The sequence below is a fragment of the Elgaria multicarinata genome, chromosome 1 (assembly GCF_023053635.1).
Source record: "Elgaria multicarinata webbii isolate HBS135686 ecotype San Diego chromosome 1, rElgMul1.1.pri, whole genome shotgun sequence".
NCBI lineage: Eukaryota > Metazoa > Chordata > Lepidosauria > Squamata > Anguidae > Elgaria > Elgaria multicarinata.
In genome coordinates this window covers 136072718-136091829 of record NC_086171.1, presented here as the reverse complement: position 1 = coordinate 136091829, position 19112 = coordinate 136072718, and the positions used below count along the sequence as shown (strand labels likewise).

The 19112-nt window shown below is 43.9% G+C and overlaps 1 protein-coding gene and 1 pseudogene across 1 annotated transcript in view; one reads left to right on the top strand and one right to left on the bottom strand.

The window, feature by feature from the left end:
• Positions 1-13145, bottom strand: part of ERICH3 (glutamate rich 3) — a 75418-nt gene extending 62273 nt beyond the window's left edge. Inside the window, exon 1 of the mRNA XM_063134153.1 lies at positions 13073-13145. Coding sequence (XP_062990223.1) covers positions 13073-13092 — 20 coding nt within the window. The 5' untranslated portion in view covers positions 13093-13145. The remainder of the gene's footprint in view (positions 1-13072) is intronic.
• Positions 13146-17074: 3929 nt separating this feature from the next.
• LOC134403642 (sphingosine-1-phosphate phosphatase 2-like) lies at positions 17075-18810 on the top strand (annotated as a pseudogene).
• The last annotated feature ends 302 nt before the right edge of the window (positions 18811-19112 follow it).

Below are 19112 nucleotides of genomic sequence, written 5' to 3'. Positions count from 1 at the left end.
CCGAAGCTCTCTGGGCGGTTAAGGTTAAGTGTTCAAAGGTGCATTTCTGTGTTGATACTTCATGTGCCTATTTTGGTGAATGCATGGTGGAGATAAGCTTAAAAGTCTCCTCTTTCGGATACCAAGGGAGCCTGGGAAATAAAATGGTAAGCACCCTTATTTACTTAGCCATCATTTTCCTCTTGCTGTGCATTAGTCCAATGGCTTTGAAACAGGTTGACATGCTATCAGGATATTGAGTTATGGTAAACAAAACTGCTCTCTTGCTGAGGAAGGAGGGATAAAATATTCTCTTCAGAAAAAGAAAAAAGAAAAACATGACAAAAGCAAGAGACCTACAGGAAGTTTATTTTTGGTTTCACAATAATCCCACAGGTAGCCTACACCAGATAAATTAAACTTTAAGCAGACAATTTAGTTTGCCGTGTTATGCCGGTGATTAAACACTGGTGCTATAGCAACTGTTTTATGTTACTTTCTTTATCCCGTTGTTTGCATTTGCATCTGAAACTGCAAGATTACCGCAATTATATGAAGTATTGATTTATCGCGCCTCCTTGTCCTGGTGTGCGGCATGAATAGAGACAGGAGGAGAGGTAAACTTAACTGAATGTCCTTTTATTTACTTCCTTCTCAGCATTTCATGGCCCAGATAACAAGTTAAAACACAACTAATCTCAAGTATCACAGGGGTGGAGCAACCCTAGCTACCTTAGATCCTTACGTTTCATTTCAATTGTGAATAACCGACCCTTAGCAAAACATCCAATTGAGTTAGGGGATCAAAGGAGCAGTAGTTTAAAAAGCCAGAGATGCAATTGCAACTCTCAACAGAATAAGCATTATCCTCAGAGCCCCTTTTTCTCAAATCAGCCACTATTAATAATTCCAAATGTGGTGGCAGCCGTGAGCATTCTTCCTTCTGAGCCTTTGCCACTCACCTGCTCACAACTGCCCACAGATTGTGGCCTGGACAGTTTGGGTTCAACCTGTTTTTCACCCTGAACATCCATGGAGATTAGCAGCTATAGTCCAGGTTGGAGAACATACAGTTGGCCATTGGGTAATCAGTCAGCTGTGGTACATCCGCAAGGACTGCAATGTGCACACCAGGGTTGTCAAACCTCTTTCACCCCAAGGGCCACATTCAATTTTGGAAAAACTCTTGTAATTAAGCCTTAATACAGGCATTTCAACCCTTTAGAATGTGTTTGGCGGAGGGGGAGAGAACTGTACATAAGCTGGGAAGCCACCAAATTATTGGCCACTAGGGAAAAGGAGGTGGATCCAAAGGAGAGGGGGCATAGACACCCAGGGAACCCCAAAGGGCTGGATTTAGCCCCCAGGCTGAAGTCCAACACGTTTGGTGTACTTAGAGCTCCACACAATCACCCCATTCACTTTAGTATCAGAGAATGTTCAACACTCACAGGGTATGCCTGTTGGGATCATTCTTTACCACAAATGAAAAAAAAATCCAGGCAGATCCAACTCCAGCCGGATCTACACTAGTGCTTTTAAACAGTTTATAATAGTATTGACAATGTTGGGCCCATGACACACTCCATATACAGTTTTCAAGCCATTTTCAAAGTGCTATATCCTGCTTAGAGTAGGTCTGGCCTCCACCATAGCCTTGGATTATGGCAAGTCCATGTGCTTGGTTAAGTTGGAAGATATGTAATTGGCTGGCTATCCAAAGAGTTTAGTTTTACTGGAGTGTTCCCGTTCTGTGTGCTACTAGAGATATGTCTACGGGCATCCTGCCCACTTTAAGCATCATGTGCTAGCAAAAGCTCATGTGCCAGACCCCAGTCTTTCCCATCCTCCTGTATGTTCATCTGCCTCCACTTTTTCCTCCAGAACTATTATACAAAGGACTTCTTTCAACTCAGGTCTAGGAAAGAGGAAGTAATAATAAAGAGAAAATGCTACTTGAACATACACAGAGAGCCTTATATTCCCACACTATCAGCTGAATCGCCTGTCCCTCTTGCCACACTTGTTTTGGATTGCAGAGAAGGACTTCCACTTTTAGATGATTGAACTTCTGGGCAGACTTGGGGCTCATCTATACCTAGAGCCCTTTCGAGATGGGGAGGGATGATCGCAAAGCTTTCTGCTCAGCAATCATCCCTCACGGGGCACACACCAGCGAGTTTGCCCACAATTTAAGGAGAGCCTGTTCCGGGGCAAATTTTTTAAAAAATAAAATTATGATTCCTGACTCTTGCACAAGAGCAAAGTTGCGATTCTGCACGAAGATGAGGTTTTTTAAAGACACACACTCAACGCTGAAATTTATTTATTTATTTATTTATTTATTTATTTATTTATTTATTTCATTTTTATACCGCCCAATAGCCGAAGCTCTCTGGGCGGTTCACAAAAATTAATTGTGAAAGACCCTGAGACCCATCCAGAACGTGTCAACAATTCTCTCCCACTCACCCCCGATACCCATGGGCTCGCTCCACACATCTGGTTGCCTGTTCGCTAAGCCCCACTACTTGCGAGGAAAAGCAACAGCTTTGCGAGGGGAAGGCACACCAGCTGCGCACCTCGGGATTTTTTATGAGTGTTGGGGTGGGGAGGGGGGGGTGAAACGGTACAAAAGCTGTCATCAATATCCCGGGAAAGCTGAGGGGTCGTCCCTAGATCACCACAGGATCAGCTGTGCATCATGTGGCATGGTAGGGACAACCACGATACTATTCTGGAATAAACGGCTGGTGTGGATTAGGCCTTGGAATCCAGCTCCCTTTTGTTTTAGAAGTTAAACAAGGGGATGTCTCTCCACACGTCTCATGGGAGGCTGTAATTCTTCAAATAAAAATTAGTTCCTCTTCCGCCCAGGACCTCCAGTATTGTACAATTATATGGCATCACTGGGTACGTGTGGATAGAATTTCCACCCTCTTAATGAAATGTGTACCTTTCATTTAAGCACACACAAATTATTGAAAGCCTAGACCAGGTTCCTGTTTCCAGGTGCTAACAGCAAACTATGGTACAGATATTATGTTTTCAGCACTGGAAAGAGCACAAGTGAACAACCCTCTTCTTATGTTACCTGCTCCTGACAAGTCCGGGGACAGTATTTGTTTACTGCAAACTTGCTAACCATGCCCAAGGATAGAAGTGAATAAAATGTCTTCAGTGGGGTGAGACAGAGAAACACAAGAAGAGCTCTGCCAGACCAGACCAAAGGGCCATCCAATCCAACTGTCTATCTGCCACGGTGGCCAAACAGATGCCTTTGGGAAATACACAAGCTGGGGTTGTGGGTCATGATCCACTCCCACTGGTTTTCCCCAGCAACTGATGTTCAAAGGCATCCTGACTCTGATCCTAAAGGTGGTATGTAGCCCTCACGACTAGTCACCACTGACAGCCTTATCCTTCATGAATTTGTCTAATTCTCTTCAAAAGCCATCGAAGTTTGTGGACATTGCCACATCTTGTGGAAGTCAATTCTATAGCTGAATTATACACTGTGTGCCCTTTGTCTGTCTTGAATTTGCCACCATTCAGTTTCATTTGATGACCACCACCCCAAGTCCTAGTACTATGACAGAAGGAGAAAAATGTAGATTGGAAACATGACCTTATTTTTATAGTAGGTTTAATTTTTCTCTACTATGCAATTGACTTAAGAGGATGTTTTTAATGTGCTCCTAAATTATAATCTCATCTACCTACTTGAAGTTGGCTTGGAGCCTTTCGACATGAGGTTTTTATTGTGTGCTCATGCTTTCTCATGGTAGTTTGTGGGTCCTTTACATGACGTTGTCATCCTCCAGGACCTCTCCAGTGCTTTGCAACCATTATTGTGTTTATTTGTTTTTCCCTAATAGAGAAAACCTTGTATTTTTTTAAATGGCATTCCAGAGCCCTCATGTAAATGTGCAATTCTGCTATACCACAGTGCTACCTAGTGGTTGTGTAATGAAACCTAGAAAGGCAGAGAAAGAAAAACCCTTGAAAAAATGTGTAAAGGAGCCCGTTTTAATCCTGAAAAAGAATCCAGAAGCACGTAAAGGGACAGATTAAAACCTTCAAGTAGAAAACCTGTTGGTGTAGTTAGAAAGAACTTCCTTCTCTTTTGTATCAACCCAATGATCTGCAAAAAGAGCATGACACATTTCAGGCCGCAGAACCACTAATGGCTACAGATGTTGTGATAGTTATTTTAATATTGTATCTATTTTATATGTTCTTTTAACCAGTTTTATGCATTTATTGTATTTAATGTTGTTCCCCGCCTCGATCCAGAGAGAGAGGTGAGTAAGAAATATTATTATTATTACTATTAGTGTTCCTCCTTATGGAACGTGATTACAACTGTGCCTGATATACAGTGTTCAGGTTTCCAAGACTATGAAGTGGCCATGGAGTTCCTGCCACTAGCAATGTGAAGAGGAAAGTATCAGTTTACATCAGGAAAGCATCAGTTCCTTTTTCCTTGTATGTCCTGTGATTTTAGTTTGTCAGCCTGTGGGCAGAGTGTCTTCTTTACCTGATTATTTATAAGCCACTCTGGGACTCTTTTGGCTGGAGGAATGGCATAAATATACTTCAAATAAATACATCTTTGGAGCCCTACTGGATGGCAGATTTGTTTATGACTCCCCCAAATCAGTTTGTGCTCACAAGGCTACAATTGCACTCATGCTGATGTATAACCACTTTGTACAATGTGGGTATAATCACTGGTTGCTTGCACTCCCAGTGCAAGGAGCAATATCAGGCTTGGCTCATCCTCTAACACAGCGGTTCTCAACCTGTGGGTCGGGACCCCTTTGGGGGTCGAATGACCCTTTCACAGGGGTCACCTAAAACCATCGGAAAACACATACTTCCGATGGTCATTTATTTGTAATTAGAAATAAATATTTCACAATATATAATTACATATTGTTTTTGTGATTAATCACTATGCTTTAATTATGTTCAATTTGTAACAATGAAAAAAAATCCTGCATATCAGATATTTACATTACGATGCATAACAGTAGCAAAATTACAGTTATGAAGTAGCAACGAAAATAATTTTATGGTTGGGGGTCACCACAACATGAGGAACTGTATTAAAGGGTCGCGGCATTAGGAAGGTTGAGAACCACTGCTCTAACACATGATCCCCATTTTCTGACATTCATTCCACTTATTCCAGTAATGGTCCATGATGGACGAACTCTACATCAATTACAAGTGGCATTTTGCTTGTCTACAGCTAACACTCTGGTATCCGTTACAATATTGGATAAACACCTGAAGTGACCTTTCAGGGAAATTTATCAGTTCCATCTCTGTACTTTCTGCCCCCCACCCCTGCTGCTTTTAATCAGAGAGATATACTAATAAAGAGAAGTACTAACAGGGAAAACATTTCGAAAGTGACATGCAGCCCTGAACTTTGCCTTTCTTTAAAAAGAAAGAAAGAAAGAAAGAAAGTTTAAAGACACTTGTTTTAACAGAGTGGCTTTTTGCCCTCAGCAGAACAATATAAAATAAAGCAGACAGGCTGTGTTCAGACAACACAATATTCAATGATGGGTTAATAGTCAACTCTACAGTTGATTATTGAAGGGGTACTCCCCACACAACATGATTATTAGGGGTGTGCACTCCGCCACGGAATTAACTGGTAATCACGAAAATCCACGGAGCATTCAATCTTCCAGTGCAGAGATCGGCCGCTTCCAAACCCATAGAATACTCTCAGAGCAGAGACGTGCCCAACTGGAGATTCTAAAGTCTCCAGAATTAACCTGCTCTCTCTCTTTTTCTCTCTCTCTGTCCATTGAAGATGCTGAGTAGGGTGAGGGGTAGCTTTCATATTGACTTCTGTGGCTAACCAATAGGAATGGCCACAGTGGTGTTCTCCTCCAATCACAGTGTTCAGGGAAGTGGGAAACCCTAACTGGTGGCTGCTGAGAGGGAGTGTATCAATCATCAACATTTCCACAGTGTGTAAGTGCTGCTGGGATGGATGCCATCATGAGTGAGAAAGCTTCTACACTTGAGGCAGGCTCTATTTCAGTGGTTGGGTGCAGGGCGGGGGGAGGTTTACATCCGATAAATCTGGAGGGCACCAGGTTGGAGAAGGCTGGAGTGGGGGATTTTTAAAAAAACCCTAAAAAAATCAAGCCATAAACTGATCTAATTCAAACTTTGTGGAGCTATAGCCCTCTTTAAGAGCTGTCACTTTGCCATGTTTCATCAGATGTAAGCATTTTGTTAATTTCCATTTAAAATTCCTATAAAACCAAAGCATGAACTGATGTGATTCAAATTTGGTGTGGCTAAAGCTCTCCTTAAGCGCTATCACTGTGCCAAGTTTTATCTCTTTATTTTAAAAAATGAGGGATCTGTAAGCATTCTGTTAATATCAGTTACCCAAATACTGAACGGTTCTTCGAGGGTAATTCAATGAGGCGGAGAGAGGGGAGGGGCTCTGAAATTGAGGCAGAGAATCACTACTACAGAGCTCCAGATCAGATTTCGAGGTAGAGAAGACCAACTTTGCACACCCCTAATGATTATAACCAATTGTGATGTGGATTAAGGTCAGCATCGAATTGACTGTAAGTCAACTATGTGTTTGATTGACACATCCCCTCTCTCCCCCATCTTCAGTCTTCCCACTAGTATCCCATCTGCCATTGCAAGTCTTTGCTGGTCTTGCAACCATAATAAACTACTACTACTACTACCATTGCAAGTCCTGCTGGCTGGACTAGAGCAGCAGGCACTGTTTTGGCTGCTCTTGCCAGGGGACCAACTGTGTGCGACGACATAGTCAGCAGTGCCCGACACACATCCCCATAACCAACAGTTGTTCAGTAATCAACTCTGCACAGCATTTTATTAATTTATTTATTATGTTTTTATACCACCCAATAGCAGAAGCTCTCTGGGCAGTTCACAAAAATTAAAACCATGAAGAGCATAAAAAGAACCAACAATCTAAAAACACAAACACAAAATACAATATAAAAAGCACAACCAGGATAAAACCACACAGCAAAAATTGATACAGGTTAAAATATGGAATTAAAACAGCAAAGTTTAAAATTTAAGTTAATAGGTGTTAAAATACTGAGAAAATGAAAAGGTCTTCAGCTGGCGACAGAAGGAATACAGTGTAAGCGCCAGGCGGACCTCTCTGGGGAGCTCGTTCCACAGCCGGGGTGCCACAGCAGAGAAAGCCCTCCTCCTAGTAGCCACCTGCTTCACTTCCTTTGGCATTGGTTATTTGCGTTGGTTATTTCAGCCAAATAATTAACTGTGGAGTGAAAAAGTCCCAACGGATGACACAATAACCCACTGTTGACTGTTTAAACCACCATTGGTTGTTGTGCCATCCGAACCCAGTCAGAACTTAGTGGCCTGCAGAACACAGTGTTAGGAGAAAGATGCAAAGGTCACACTGTTGAGTAAAGTGGTTGTGTTTCCATACCAAGACTGCTTCCAACATTGTAACTCTTGGTGGTGCTGTCAGGGCAGGAATATGTGGCAGAAGCCTAGGGCTCCTCTGAGGTCCAAAATCTAAAATTTCCTAACCACACTGGCTAAGAAAAGGCAGAATGGGGCTGAACATATTCCTCATGCCAAGGTCCTATGCAGATAGAACAGGATGTGTTTTCAGACCTCCACAGATCCTTTTGATGAAATGAAAGACACCATCTCATCTATTTGTGGATTTAACCCTCTGCTATCTCCCCACCCCCACCCACCCCCAATTTTTATTTTAACGGCAAAAGCAGCCTCAGGAGACTGTAGGTTTAAGGGAAGAATGGAGGGACAGGACAATGGTGCAGAACCTTTTTCAGTCTGAGGGCCAAATCCTATTTCAGAGAACCTCTCAGGGATCACATTCCAGCAGTGGACAGGGCCTGAGGCAAAAGGGGTGGGGCCAAAACACCAACACATTTTAGCTTAAAGCTCTTACTACCTGTAACTAAGCTTTAGGAGGAGTATTTCAACCTTTTAGAATGGGGCGGGGTACTGTACAAAAGCCAGGAAGTCACCAAATGATCAGTGGTCTTGGGAAAAGGGAGGGGGCAGGGGAAGGGGTGTGGCCATATTGGGACCTCCTAGGCCCAGATTTGGCCCCCATGCCTGAGGTTCTGCACTCCTACCGTAGGGGTTACTTGACTCTTTCATCTCCAGCCATTTCTCCTCTGAGAATCTACACACACACATATACACTATTGGGAAAGGAGCTAGGGAGAAATAGTGGGGAAATACCATATTGTAAAATGTTGTTTTTATACTGTTTTTATGTTTTTTAAATTTTTGTATACTTTTAGTGTTTACTATTTTTAATTGTTGTAAACCGCCCAGAGAGCTTCGGCTGTGGGGCGGTATATAAATGTAATAAATAAAATAAAATAAATAGATAAAGGAGACAGTTCTTCCTTAACCTCCTCTGCTAATTTCAGCAGTGTAATAGCATTATCAGATGGGGGGATTGCATTTCCCTACCATCACTTTGGCCTCCTTCTGCTGTCCCATAATACTGAGGAACAGCTTCCTCTTTCTTCACACTGTGAAGAAAGAGGAAGCAGTAATGACCATGTGGCCCATTCAGTGGGCATTTTTATCGCGCTACTTTTCCTGCACGCAGTAGGAAAAGGCAGCAAGTTCCCCTTCCAAAAAAGAATCGGATTTACCAGGGTTTTATTTTGTCGCAGAAAGAAGACCAGGAGGAGGAAGAGGCGGCAGACAGCATTGTTAAAAGGATCTGCAAAAAACCATGAGCGGCCAGTAACGAGCATGCACTAAAACGCTCAACAGATGACAAGTGTAGGTAATCTTCTTTCCTTCAACTCATTCCCTCCCTCAATCTCTTCCAACAAGTATTTCTACAGCAGTTCACAACTGAGAGTTCTCTTGTCTTCCTCCTAATAAAACTGCCCATTTCACATTGTTTCATCTTTGTTTTCCCTTCCTGGAAACGTTATGATGCTGTTCCACTGTTTAGAGATTCTCTAGACCAACATTCCAGACTCACTAGCACCACGCTCCTTTTAATTTGGCAATGTGCTAGTTTTCGAGACAGCTCTCTGAGACCAGTAGGAGCCTGTCCTCTGGCAGAAATAGAGCTAAGGGCTTCCAGGGAAGAGGCTCCCATAGCACCAGACTAATTGCCCCAATCATCCATTGTTCTTGAGGAAGTGTAGTGACAGTGCAATCACAAATATAGGAAGAGCCTGGACTATTATATACCTGCCAAGACCCCAAGCTGGTCTTCAGAGGCCCTCACCCAGGTGCCCCTACCAAATGAGATGAGGCAGGAGAGAGCCTTTTCAGTGATGACACCCCAGCTGCTGAATGCCCTCCCCAGAGAGGTCTGCCTGGCACCTACATTGGGGTATTTTCGGCATCAGCTGAAGACCTCCTTATTCTCCCAGGCATTTTAGTTCTTTCATTTTTGTTGTTTTAAAATTTGTTGTGAGAGGGTTTTGTTGGGGAGTACAAAAATGTAATCAATTAATTAAATAAACAAACAACATAGAAGTATCATCTTCCCCTATCATCCCTCTCCCTAAACTCATAGCCTCTTGTTACTCTGGGTAATGTGTCAGTCCAGCCAGTACAAAGTTCCAGTCAGGAAAGTGCTCACTGGGGTGGGTGGGTCATGTGTCTAACCAATCAATGCCTAATCATGCGGAAATGTAGAACAATAACCCTGAGTTATGGCATTATCAAACTAAAGACCTGTTCCCATAGCAAGTTATGATGCAAGATCCAAATACATTATCAGTCCTTTATTGGCGTCACAAACCATTATGTTCTGTAGTTCCAGCTCAAACAACACAGTCTGTTGCAACAATTTTTTATGACTGGTGTTACCGATTGGAAAATGATTTTGAAAAGAGCCTCTGTACGTCTCTAACATTATTTTTTAGAAACCAAATCCTCACAGTTAATTGCTCATGGTGTAATTAAGTTAGCAATGGTACTAAAGAGACAATATGAAGGAGGAATCCTAGTTATTGATCAGTAGGGTCAGTCACTGGGGGCTGCAGCCCTTTGCTTAGTGTCATGCAATTGCACGTTATTGCCAATTTTACACTTAAATTGTAATGAGAACCAACCAAAATGGAGGTATTTCCCCAAGTTTGATAGCTTTAACAGTACAACCAATCTTGCATTATTTACAGTTGGTGATAAAGAAAAACTTTCCCCATATTCTCCTCTGAAAACAGAATAAGTCTACATTTAACAGGAATGTTAATATTTATAATCAGCCATCAGGAGCCTGCTCATATGATGCTTGTTGCCTGGATTCATGTAATATGAAAGTCCGACCAAATTATGTCCAAGCCCTAAACAAATGAACATGAAATACCAAACTCCAGTGGTAAAGTACAAGTAGCTGATCAATCACTCTTGATATCTTTAGTATATTTTCTAAGACAAACTAGTTTGCTCTTGTTCCTTTAAGAGCAATCTTTCTGTAGCTGTCTGATCCTGGAAACCTTACGCTTGCTGCCAAGTTAGTCCATGAGAGAGCAATTCAGCAAGGCTCTAAGTATGTGTTCTTTAACTGGTCAATGGCAGATGTTTGGTATAGTGGCACAAGTGCCCCAGAAAGGTAGATATGGGATGATAAAAAGACATGGGTAGTGGCACAAGAGTTTGGCAAATTTGGGTGGACTTTGTAAACTTCTACATATTCCCCAAGTTCAAATAACTTTGTGAGTGCGTCAATTCTAACCATTAATACTGTATCATTTTTGTGTCTATGAAACCTGATATCATTGGCTGAGAATGTGAGAGAGCGTGGAATGTCTATGAACATTCTAACTTCCATAAAAGTCCAATTAACTTAGGCTCCTGGGGAAAGAATCAGAACGAGCTTTGAAAGGTAAACTGAAAACTGTGGAAAGGTCCTGGAAGATAGGGGAGCTAAAGGGAAAGGAGCCTAGAGGCATAGCGAATGAAGAAAGGATGTCAAATAATAAATGGAACCAGAGGACTTGAAGGAAGGCTAGATGAAGGAAAATGCTTGAGAAAAGGGCCAGAAGAACAGGGAACTGAAACAAGGTGGTTTAATGAGAAGAGGTTCTGAAGAAATGTCATAGTCAACAGAGCCTGTAGGAGAAGACAGATAGAAATGCTAGGGGGCTGGCAAGGGATTTAGGCCCTCTTCACATGAAACTTTTATCATGCACTCATGGTCATCATTAACAGAAGTTTGCAGGTCCTTTTCACAATGCTGTCAACCTCCAGAACATCTCCCGTCATTTTAAGGCTATATGCTGTCATTTTTTTAAACTTGCCAAAAATGCAGTAATATTTCTGGAATTGCACAATATTGTATTGCCATCAATCGGTTGTATAAACGGAACATATAGAACTTGCCAAACAAGAAAACTGCCAAATAAAGGAGGGCACATGTATTGTATTGATCATAATCCCGCAAAGACTCTGAAACAAGCAGCGCTGGTAAGGGTGCAGGATTTTTGCTTTATTGTAGAGTAGCCCTTAGAAGGCTAAAGGGACAGAGTGGGCTGAGTAAACCGCACCATGAGTGGGTGCGGTCAAGACATAGATCTGAATAAAGGAAGAACCAAGGTGAAGGTATGTCACATAGGGCCAAATCACATGGGACTATTCACTTATTGGCAGGAAGGAAGTGGACAGCTAAGGAGCAGCTGGGACTGGAGGCCAAGGACAGACTATAGGCCAAGGATAGGCAACTTGTGGCCCTCCAGCTGCTCAGCCTACAACCCTCAACATCTCTTAGCCTGTAGTGTAGATCTATTCTTAACTGAAAATACAAACACTCCTATAAAGAGCATTTCAATTTGGTTGGTTTACCGTAGAGAAATCTATGCCCAAAACACGGTGTAAGAATACACTTTCAAGGTCTTAATATAGACTAGCCTTCCCCAACCTGATGCCTTCCAGATATGTTGGAATAAAACTTCACTGGCTAAGGTTGGTGGGGGGTTATAATCCAATAGATCTGATGGGCACCATGTTCGAGAAGGCTGATCTACATAAGTAGATTAGCGAAGTTAGCTACTAAAAGCACATGTATTTTAAAACTCAAGAAGTTCCTTTAAACACACAAAATCTGTCCATCATCATACCCTGTGTAAATCTTATCCAGTGAAAAGCTGGACATTACGATCTAGCAAAATCAGTGAAATACAGTCACCTGGGAATTCATTACAGTTGTTTATTTTCCTTATATTTGATTTGCAGATTCTGGAATAATTAATTAGAAAAACCAGAAATTGTCCATGTTGTCTATGAACATTCAACATCAAAGTTATGGTTGCATTCTAATGCAGAAAACTTATAATTGTTTTAAGTTGGCTGCCCTGGGGCTTGCTGGTTTGATTTTACTTCTTCCTCTGAAGAGTAATAAATAGAAGGGAAAGAAATACCTAAATGGGTTGCAACAGGATGAGCTCAGGGGTAGTTTGCTTAGCTGCTTTTTTCATTTCTGATGGCTCATTAAACAAAGGAAAACTGCATGGGATTTAGAGAATACATTTAGCTTGTACAAAGGACTTCATTGGTTAAGGAGCAAAAGCTGGCAAATCTGTATTCAAACAAGTAACCCAAAAGGAAGAAGATAACAGCAACTGGAGTTTGGATGCAGCATTTTAATACTAAATCACTCCTCCATGCACCTTGCCACAACATCATTCCTGAAGAATATGAATTAGTTCAGCCGTAGTGTTCTCCCTGCTTAGTTCCCTTTGCTGTCTATAACTTCCCACTAAATAGTATCTCCCCCCCCCCCCCGCCCACCCACAAATTCCCCTCCTTTAATTGAGGTTTAGCTCCCAGCACCTGCAACTTTGGCTGCTGAAGTGACATGTGTCATCATTATATACGAACATGCCTATCTCTCATTTTAAAAGAACTGACATTTCGGTAATAGGGAGAAAAGGCCTAGGAATAAAAATAGTAAACAAGACCCGAGCTGTTAAATAAGTAATTTAGAAATATATTTCACTTAAAGCATCTCCACCCCACCAAAGTGCATTAGTCAATCCCATCAAGCTTCCCCCAGAATATCTTGAACCTTCTCACTTACCCAGGGTGAGGATGGTTCATTTTTGCAGAATGGGTTTTTTTTGTTTTTTGTTTTTTGGCTGATGCAAAGGCAAAAAAGGGGCAGCGTTTGCTGCTTAGAGGCTGGGTGCTTTTAAAGGAGAGAACTCATTTTAGAGACTGTCCGCTGATCTGCCTTGGCTAGCCTCTTTCAAATGCCCCGACCCAGTCGAATGCCCCTAAGGAATCAGCCGGCAGAGTCCCAGCCTTCCCCCCCACCCCAGCTGACTGTACTGAGACATCTCTCTTCGTTGCTAAGGGAGGACCACGTGGTGATGCTTTGAAGGAGGTGGGGACAAAAATCTCCCTTCACCCAATGAAATTGGGAGGGTGGTAGAGCCTTCTCAGCTGATAGGGGAAACCGAGCTGCCATTTGTGTGGTGTTGCAAACAGGTTCCCCGGTGCCTGTAACCCGACACAAATTAAATAAATAAATAAATAAATAAAATACACACACACATACACACAGAGAGAGACAGAGAGAGAGAGAGAGAGGCAGGGCAGCTCCTCTGAGCTGCAGACAGGAACCAGAGCAAGTTCAAGAGAGAGTGAAAATAGCTCTAGCTTGTAGGACTGTGTGCCTGTCAAAAGTTTACTAAGTGCTTAGATCAATGCAAGGAGGCATCATTCTGGCAGGCATGAATGCTAATTGCATTACTCTACAACTCATTTTTAACATCCAGAAGCTGACACGCTGGCCACCCCTTCAGAATACGTGTTCTTAAGTAACTTGGATTAATTCCACTCTACTCTGTACAAGTCAGTTAGGCAAGGATCAGGTCCAAGATCTGAGCAACTTGCAGTTGTTGGATTCTGCCTGAAATTCACACCCACAAGTCAGTTATGTGTCTGTTTGTATGAGAGGAAACAAACTACAACAAAGAGCAGGAAACTAAGTGGTCCTTGATAGTATACAGAGCAATGGGCATATATTGCAGCTTTCTGAGTTACACAAGCAGGTCCTGCCTCCAAGGCTCTTAAAATCTAAAATAGACAACGGGAGACTAACACAAGGCGAGAAAAAGACATTTGGACAAACGCATACACTTATACTTAGTTATGGTTGGGATTGATGACAAGCAACAGTCCCAAACGCACTTTCCACTAGCAAGTACCGTATTTCTTTGATTCTAAGATGCACTTTTTTCCCCATATAAACATCTCTAAAAACGGGGTGCGTCTTAAAATCGCAGGTGCGTTTATTATTCCTTAGAATCAAAGATTTTTTTCTGTTGGTGGTACTGAAATTAGTGTGCGTCTTACAATCGATGGCATCTTAGAATCGAAGAAATACGGGTATATCTTTTACTTTAGCAAGAGTGCAGAATCAAGAAAAAGAATATCTGTATACAATTTTAGTTGGCCCACATTAAAATGATTTTAAAAAGACCATCATAGGGCTGGGAAAAAAATTTGCAGAAAGGGGCTACAAAAATGGTTAGCAGGCTTGAACATCTTCCATTTGAGGAAAGCGTATGTTTGGGGGGGGGGGTCCGTTAAGTAAACAGGCAATGTGGGGGAATAACTCACCACCCGCACCTTTAGATGCTAATACATGACTTCACTTACTTTATAATGTAGTAAGCCAACCCTGCTACAGTATGTTTGGGGCTCTCCTGCTCATTTAGAACATAAGAAGAGCCATGCTAGATCAGACCAAGGGTGGCCAACCAGCTGTCAACCAGGGACCCACCAGCAGGACACAGTGCAACAACAGACTTCCACCCATGTTCCTCAGCAACTGGTGCACATAGGCTTACCATTTGGGGTCCTGGACCTCTGCCCCAAAGCCCTGACCTGATGGCACCGTTGATTTTCTTCTTCACTTTCTTCCACAAGAAATCACCCAATACAATGCACGGCAGCTGATACACAATGGACAACATAAAGTATTTCTTCACACAATGCACAATTAATGTACTGGATTCACTCACAAAGGATGTAGCGATGGCAAGTGTTGATGGATTTAGAGTGGGGTTAGATAAATCCATGGGCGAGAACTCTACCAAGTAGGAATCATGATAGCTATATAGTTTAGAGACAGTATGGCTCTGAACACCAGCTGCTGAAGGAGCAGCAGAAGGCTCCTGCCTTCACACTCCGCTCACAGGCTTCTTGGAGCATTGCATTAGCTATTGTGGAAACCAGGATGATGGATTAGATGGGCCTTTGACCTGCTCTTATGTAACACTCCCTTCTCCTCATCCTATAGGAGAGGAGATACACACACTGCTTGATTTTCTGAGTGCATCTGAAGTCAGTGCAAGATGAGAATCCCCACCATTCCCCTCATCCTGAGAGGAACACGGAGGCGCTGTCACCCCCAAAGCCTCAGAAGTGATGGAAAAGCAGCGAGACCTCAGCTCCCTTCAAGCGTTAATTGCATGGAGGTGGTCCATGCAATTAAAGGAGGCAGCAAGCCACTCTTCTAGCCCTGCCCCAAAGTTGCACACTCTAGGTCCCTCCTTGACATCTATGTTGGTGTCTGAGCTGGGGACTCCTATATGCATAGCCATCCATGGGAGGTAGAAGTGAAAGCAAACAAGATTCCAGCTCCGATAGAGGTTTCCCAGTTCAGACATCCATACCCAACTCATACTTTACATTTTCAACAGATGGACCTCCTTCAAGTATTTTCACATGTGTAGGGGAATTTCTAGTGATCAGGGAAGAAGCCAGGGAGTTACCCCTGCAGCTGAGCCAAACCTAGAGTTCAGTATTGTGAAGACCGGCCAAGATGGCTGCGGTCTTGTTCTTGCCTCCTAATAGGAAGAGAGGGGGAGTTCATGAGAACAGCTCTCAAGGACCATCCTAGAAAAAACAGTTTGCTGAGCTGAGCACTCTTCCCCAAAAACACTTGGGGAGTTATCAGCTTAGCCCAAGGTAGTGCTAGTTGGGTGATTTGTTTCAGCTGTGGGAAGAACAGCCTGGTGGGAAGGGCCCCTGTCCGAAAGGGTGGGTGAGCCGGAGGCTCGAGGGGGCTTGGGATGGGCTAGGACAGGACATGGTACCTACACGTCCGAAAAAGGATAAAGTAGTGGGCAACCACAGGCCAGCCATCTTCCCTGGAACTACACACATGTGGAGCGGGAGATCCCCGGCGAGCTGAGTCACTGATCGGTTTTAGAAAGTTTTTTGTGTGTATGTATTTTAGTGCCTGGATGCTCCACGGATGACCATCTGCCTTTGTTTTAGTTGCTGCTAAACTACCTCAAACCTCTTTCCTTAATCCCCCACTTTCCCTTCCAGTGCATTCCCTTGACTGCGTGCTAAGTGTGATTGATTGAAGCCTTACGTGTTAGGTTTAGTGTTTTGTAATAAAACTGCTTCAATCCCTAGCTTGTTGTGTGTGGTTATTCTCTGAGAGGCTGGCTAATACCGTCTTGGTATGGGGTTAGGGAGGTGGGAGCTTGGGTAATCGGACGATTGATCCAGAGCCTGCCTTGCAGGGAGGCTGGGTGGACCCCTACTTTCCTTCACAAGTATGTCAAACAAGACTCAAACCCTTTATCCTGGGTGGGCAGAATTTCAGTATGCCCAAATTTGGGATGCTACCATCACCAGGCAAAAATTGTGGGATGCTTGGTAATAAGCCAAAGGCCACATGGGAAAGGTGGTTTTGAGTACAGATTTGCAGAAAGGGAGGGAGAGGGCACCACATGGAGTTAGAGGATTCTACACATGGCAGTCAGTAAAAAAAGAATGGGTAGCTTAAGGGAGTAGGGCTTCTTTGGTCAACTTAAGAGTGCTGGAGCTGTAGTAGCAAAGGTCAGAGGCAGAGCATAAGGTGAAAGAAGGACACCAAAAGATAGGGGAAGGCAAAGCAGGAATGGGGGCGGGTTGCAATGTTATACCGGAAGATGCAAAACAAACTGGCAACTGGTTGGATATAGGGAGCAAAGGAGAAGGAATAATTAAAAAAAAGAGCTCAAGACTTATGCCTGGGCTGAGCAACACCATCACTAGCCTGTTGATGGATAGAGGGATGGATGGAGAGGAAGGTGGGGAGGCTTGGGTGGAAAAATTAAGTAACTCAATCTTCAACATGTTGGGTTTGACATAATGAGATGTCCAAGCGGATGTAGCAAGCAGTTTTTGGTCTAGCCAGTGCCTGAATGGGAGACACATGGGAACAAACCAACAAACCTCAGATATATCACCCTGAGTTCCATGATAGAAGAAAGGCAGGACAAAAGTGTACCAAATATATGAAGGAGGCAGGCACAGATATGGGACTAGATGGAGGGGGAAGAGGTTGCGCTAGACTGGGAAAACTAAAATGAGAACTGAACCTCATCTCCAACCTCAACTCTTACCTTTGTAATTGTTCACAAAGGCCCCAAAGTGAAAAGCTATCCATAGTACCATTCCTCCATGTTATCCATCCTGGAAATACACATTCTTCTCGAATCAAGAATCAATTTACACAGGAATGCACACACTGCTGGATGTGATCGTCGGCAGTCTGATCTCAGCCCTCTTAACTGCTCTTGCTTATCCTACTTGGGATCTCATTGATCATCTGATGCTAAACAGCCCTTTGTGCCCTGCGTTCTGCATCGTTGTGCCCCTCCTATGTTACAACTACCCCAAACTAAATCATCACAGCCCTACTAGAGCAGACACCACCACTATTCTAGGAGCCAGGTCAGGAGCCATTATTGGGTTCTGGATAAAATAATCGCTACAACTCAGATGCTTTGGCTGAAGCTGCCACACATTGTGTTCTCTCAGTCTCCGGTGAAATGCTCTTGACCATGCATGCAAAGTTTTTGGTGGGAATTGGTGTACTGGTGATCACACAGCAGATCATAAAAAACCTGGCTCTTAAATTGCTGTGTTCCTGGTACAAGGTTTCTATTAGGGGTGTGCACGGACCCCCCGCTCCGCCCCGCGGGCCGATCCGAAAATTTCGGGTCGGCCCGCTCCGTGCCGCGCCGCCCATACTCAGCTCCCCTTCGCTGTGGAGCTCCGGCTCCGAATCGGAGCTCCGCAGTGGAGGGGAGTGGCGCGAGGTAAGGCCGGGAGAGGAGGGCGGGAGGTTTACCGGGCCCTGCCAACATCGCGGGCTCAATTGAAGACGCTGACGGACCGCAGACGGAGGCAGGTAAGGGAGAGGAGGGCGGGGGGGTTACCGGGTCTTGCCACCGTCGCTGCCCATGCGGCGACAGCAGCAGAGCCCGGTAAGGGACCAAGGGAGAGGGGGGCCTTACCTGCCTCCGTCGGCGTCTTCAATTGAGCCCGCGGTTCAACCAGGAAGTCTGGGCCGCAAACTTCCTGGTTGAACCGCGGGCTCAATTGAAGACGCCGACGGACCGCCGACGGAGGCAGGTAAGGGAGAGGAGGGCGGGGGGGCTACCGGGCCCTGCCGCTGTCATCACATGGGCGACAGCGGCAGGGCCCGGTAAACTCCACTTACCTTTCCAGCGGAGCTCCGGATTGAGGCGAAGGATCCGCCTTCACCTCGATCCTCTTCGCCACGCTCCGCCAGCCCCCCAATCCTCTTCGCCTCCGCCTTAAGGGCAGGCAAAGCCCCCCGCTCCGCTTCTAATTCGCCGGTCCGATTAGAAGCGGAGCACATCCCTAGTTTCTATTAATGACCATAAAGCTCTGAGGCAATTCAGAATTGAGGTGCCCTACAAATTTATAACCTATTCTTCCATTGGCTTGAATTCTACCGTACTTGTGCCATTACTGCATAAGCTTTTGGGTTTAAATTGAATGCTGTGCATTCCGCACACACACCCCTTCCCCAAGAATAACTCAGATTTTGGGATGCAACAAATGTGTGTTGCATCCCAAATCTTTAATTTTTGAATCTTTAATTCAAAAGATTTGAATTAAAAAAGTGTTGTACCTTTCTGCATAGCTAATATTGGAGACCTGAAAGGAGCTTCTTAGTAGTCTGGTACTCTGCAGTAGGAGGTGGTTAGATATTTAGCAGCTTTTGCTCTCCCCAAGTCTAACAGTTCGGTGAGCTTTATGGGGTTTACACCTGACACAGCAGAAGCAAGATTCCACAA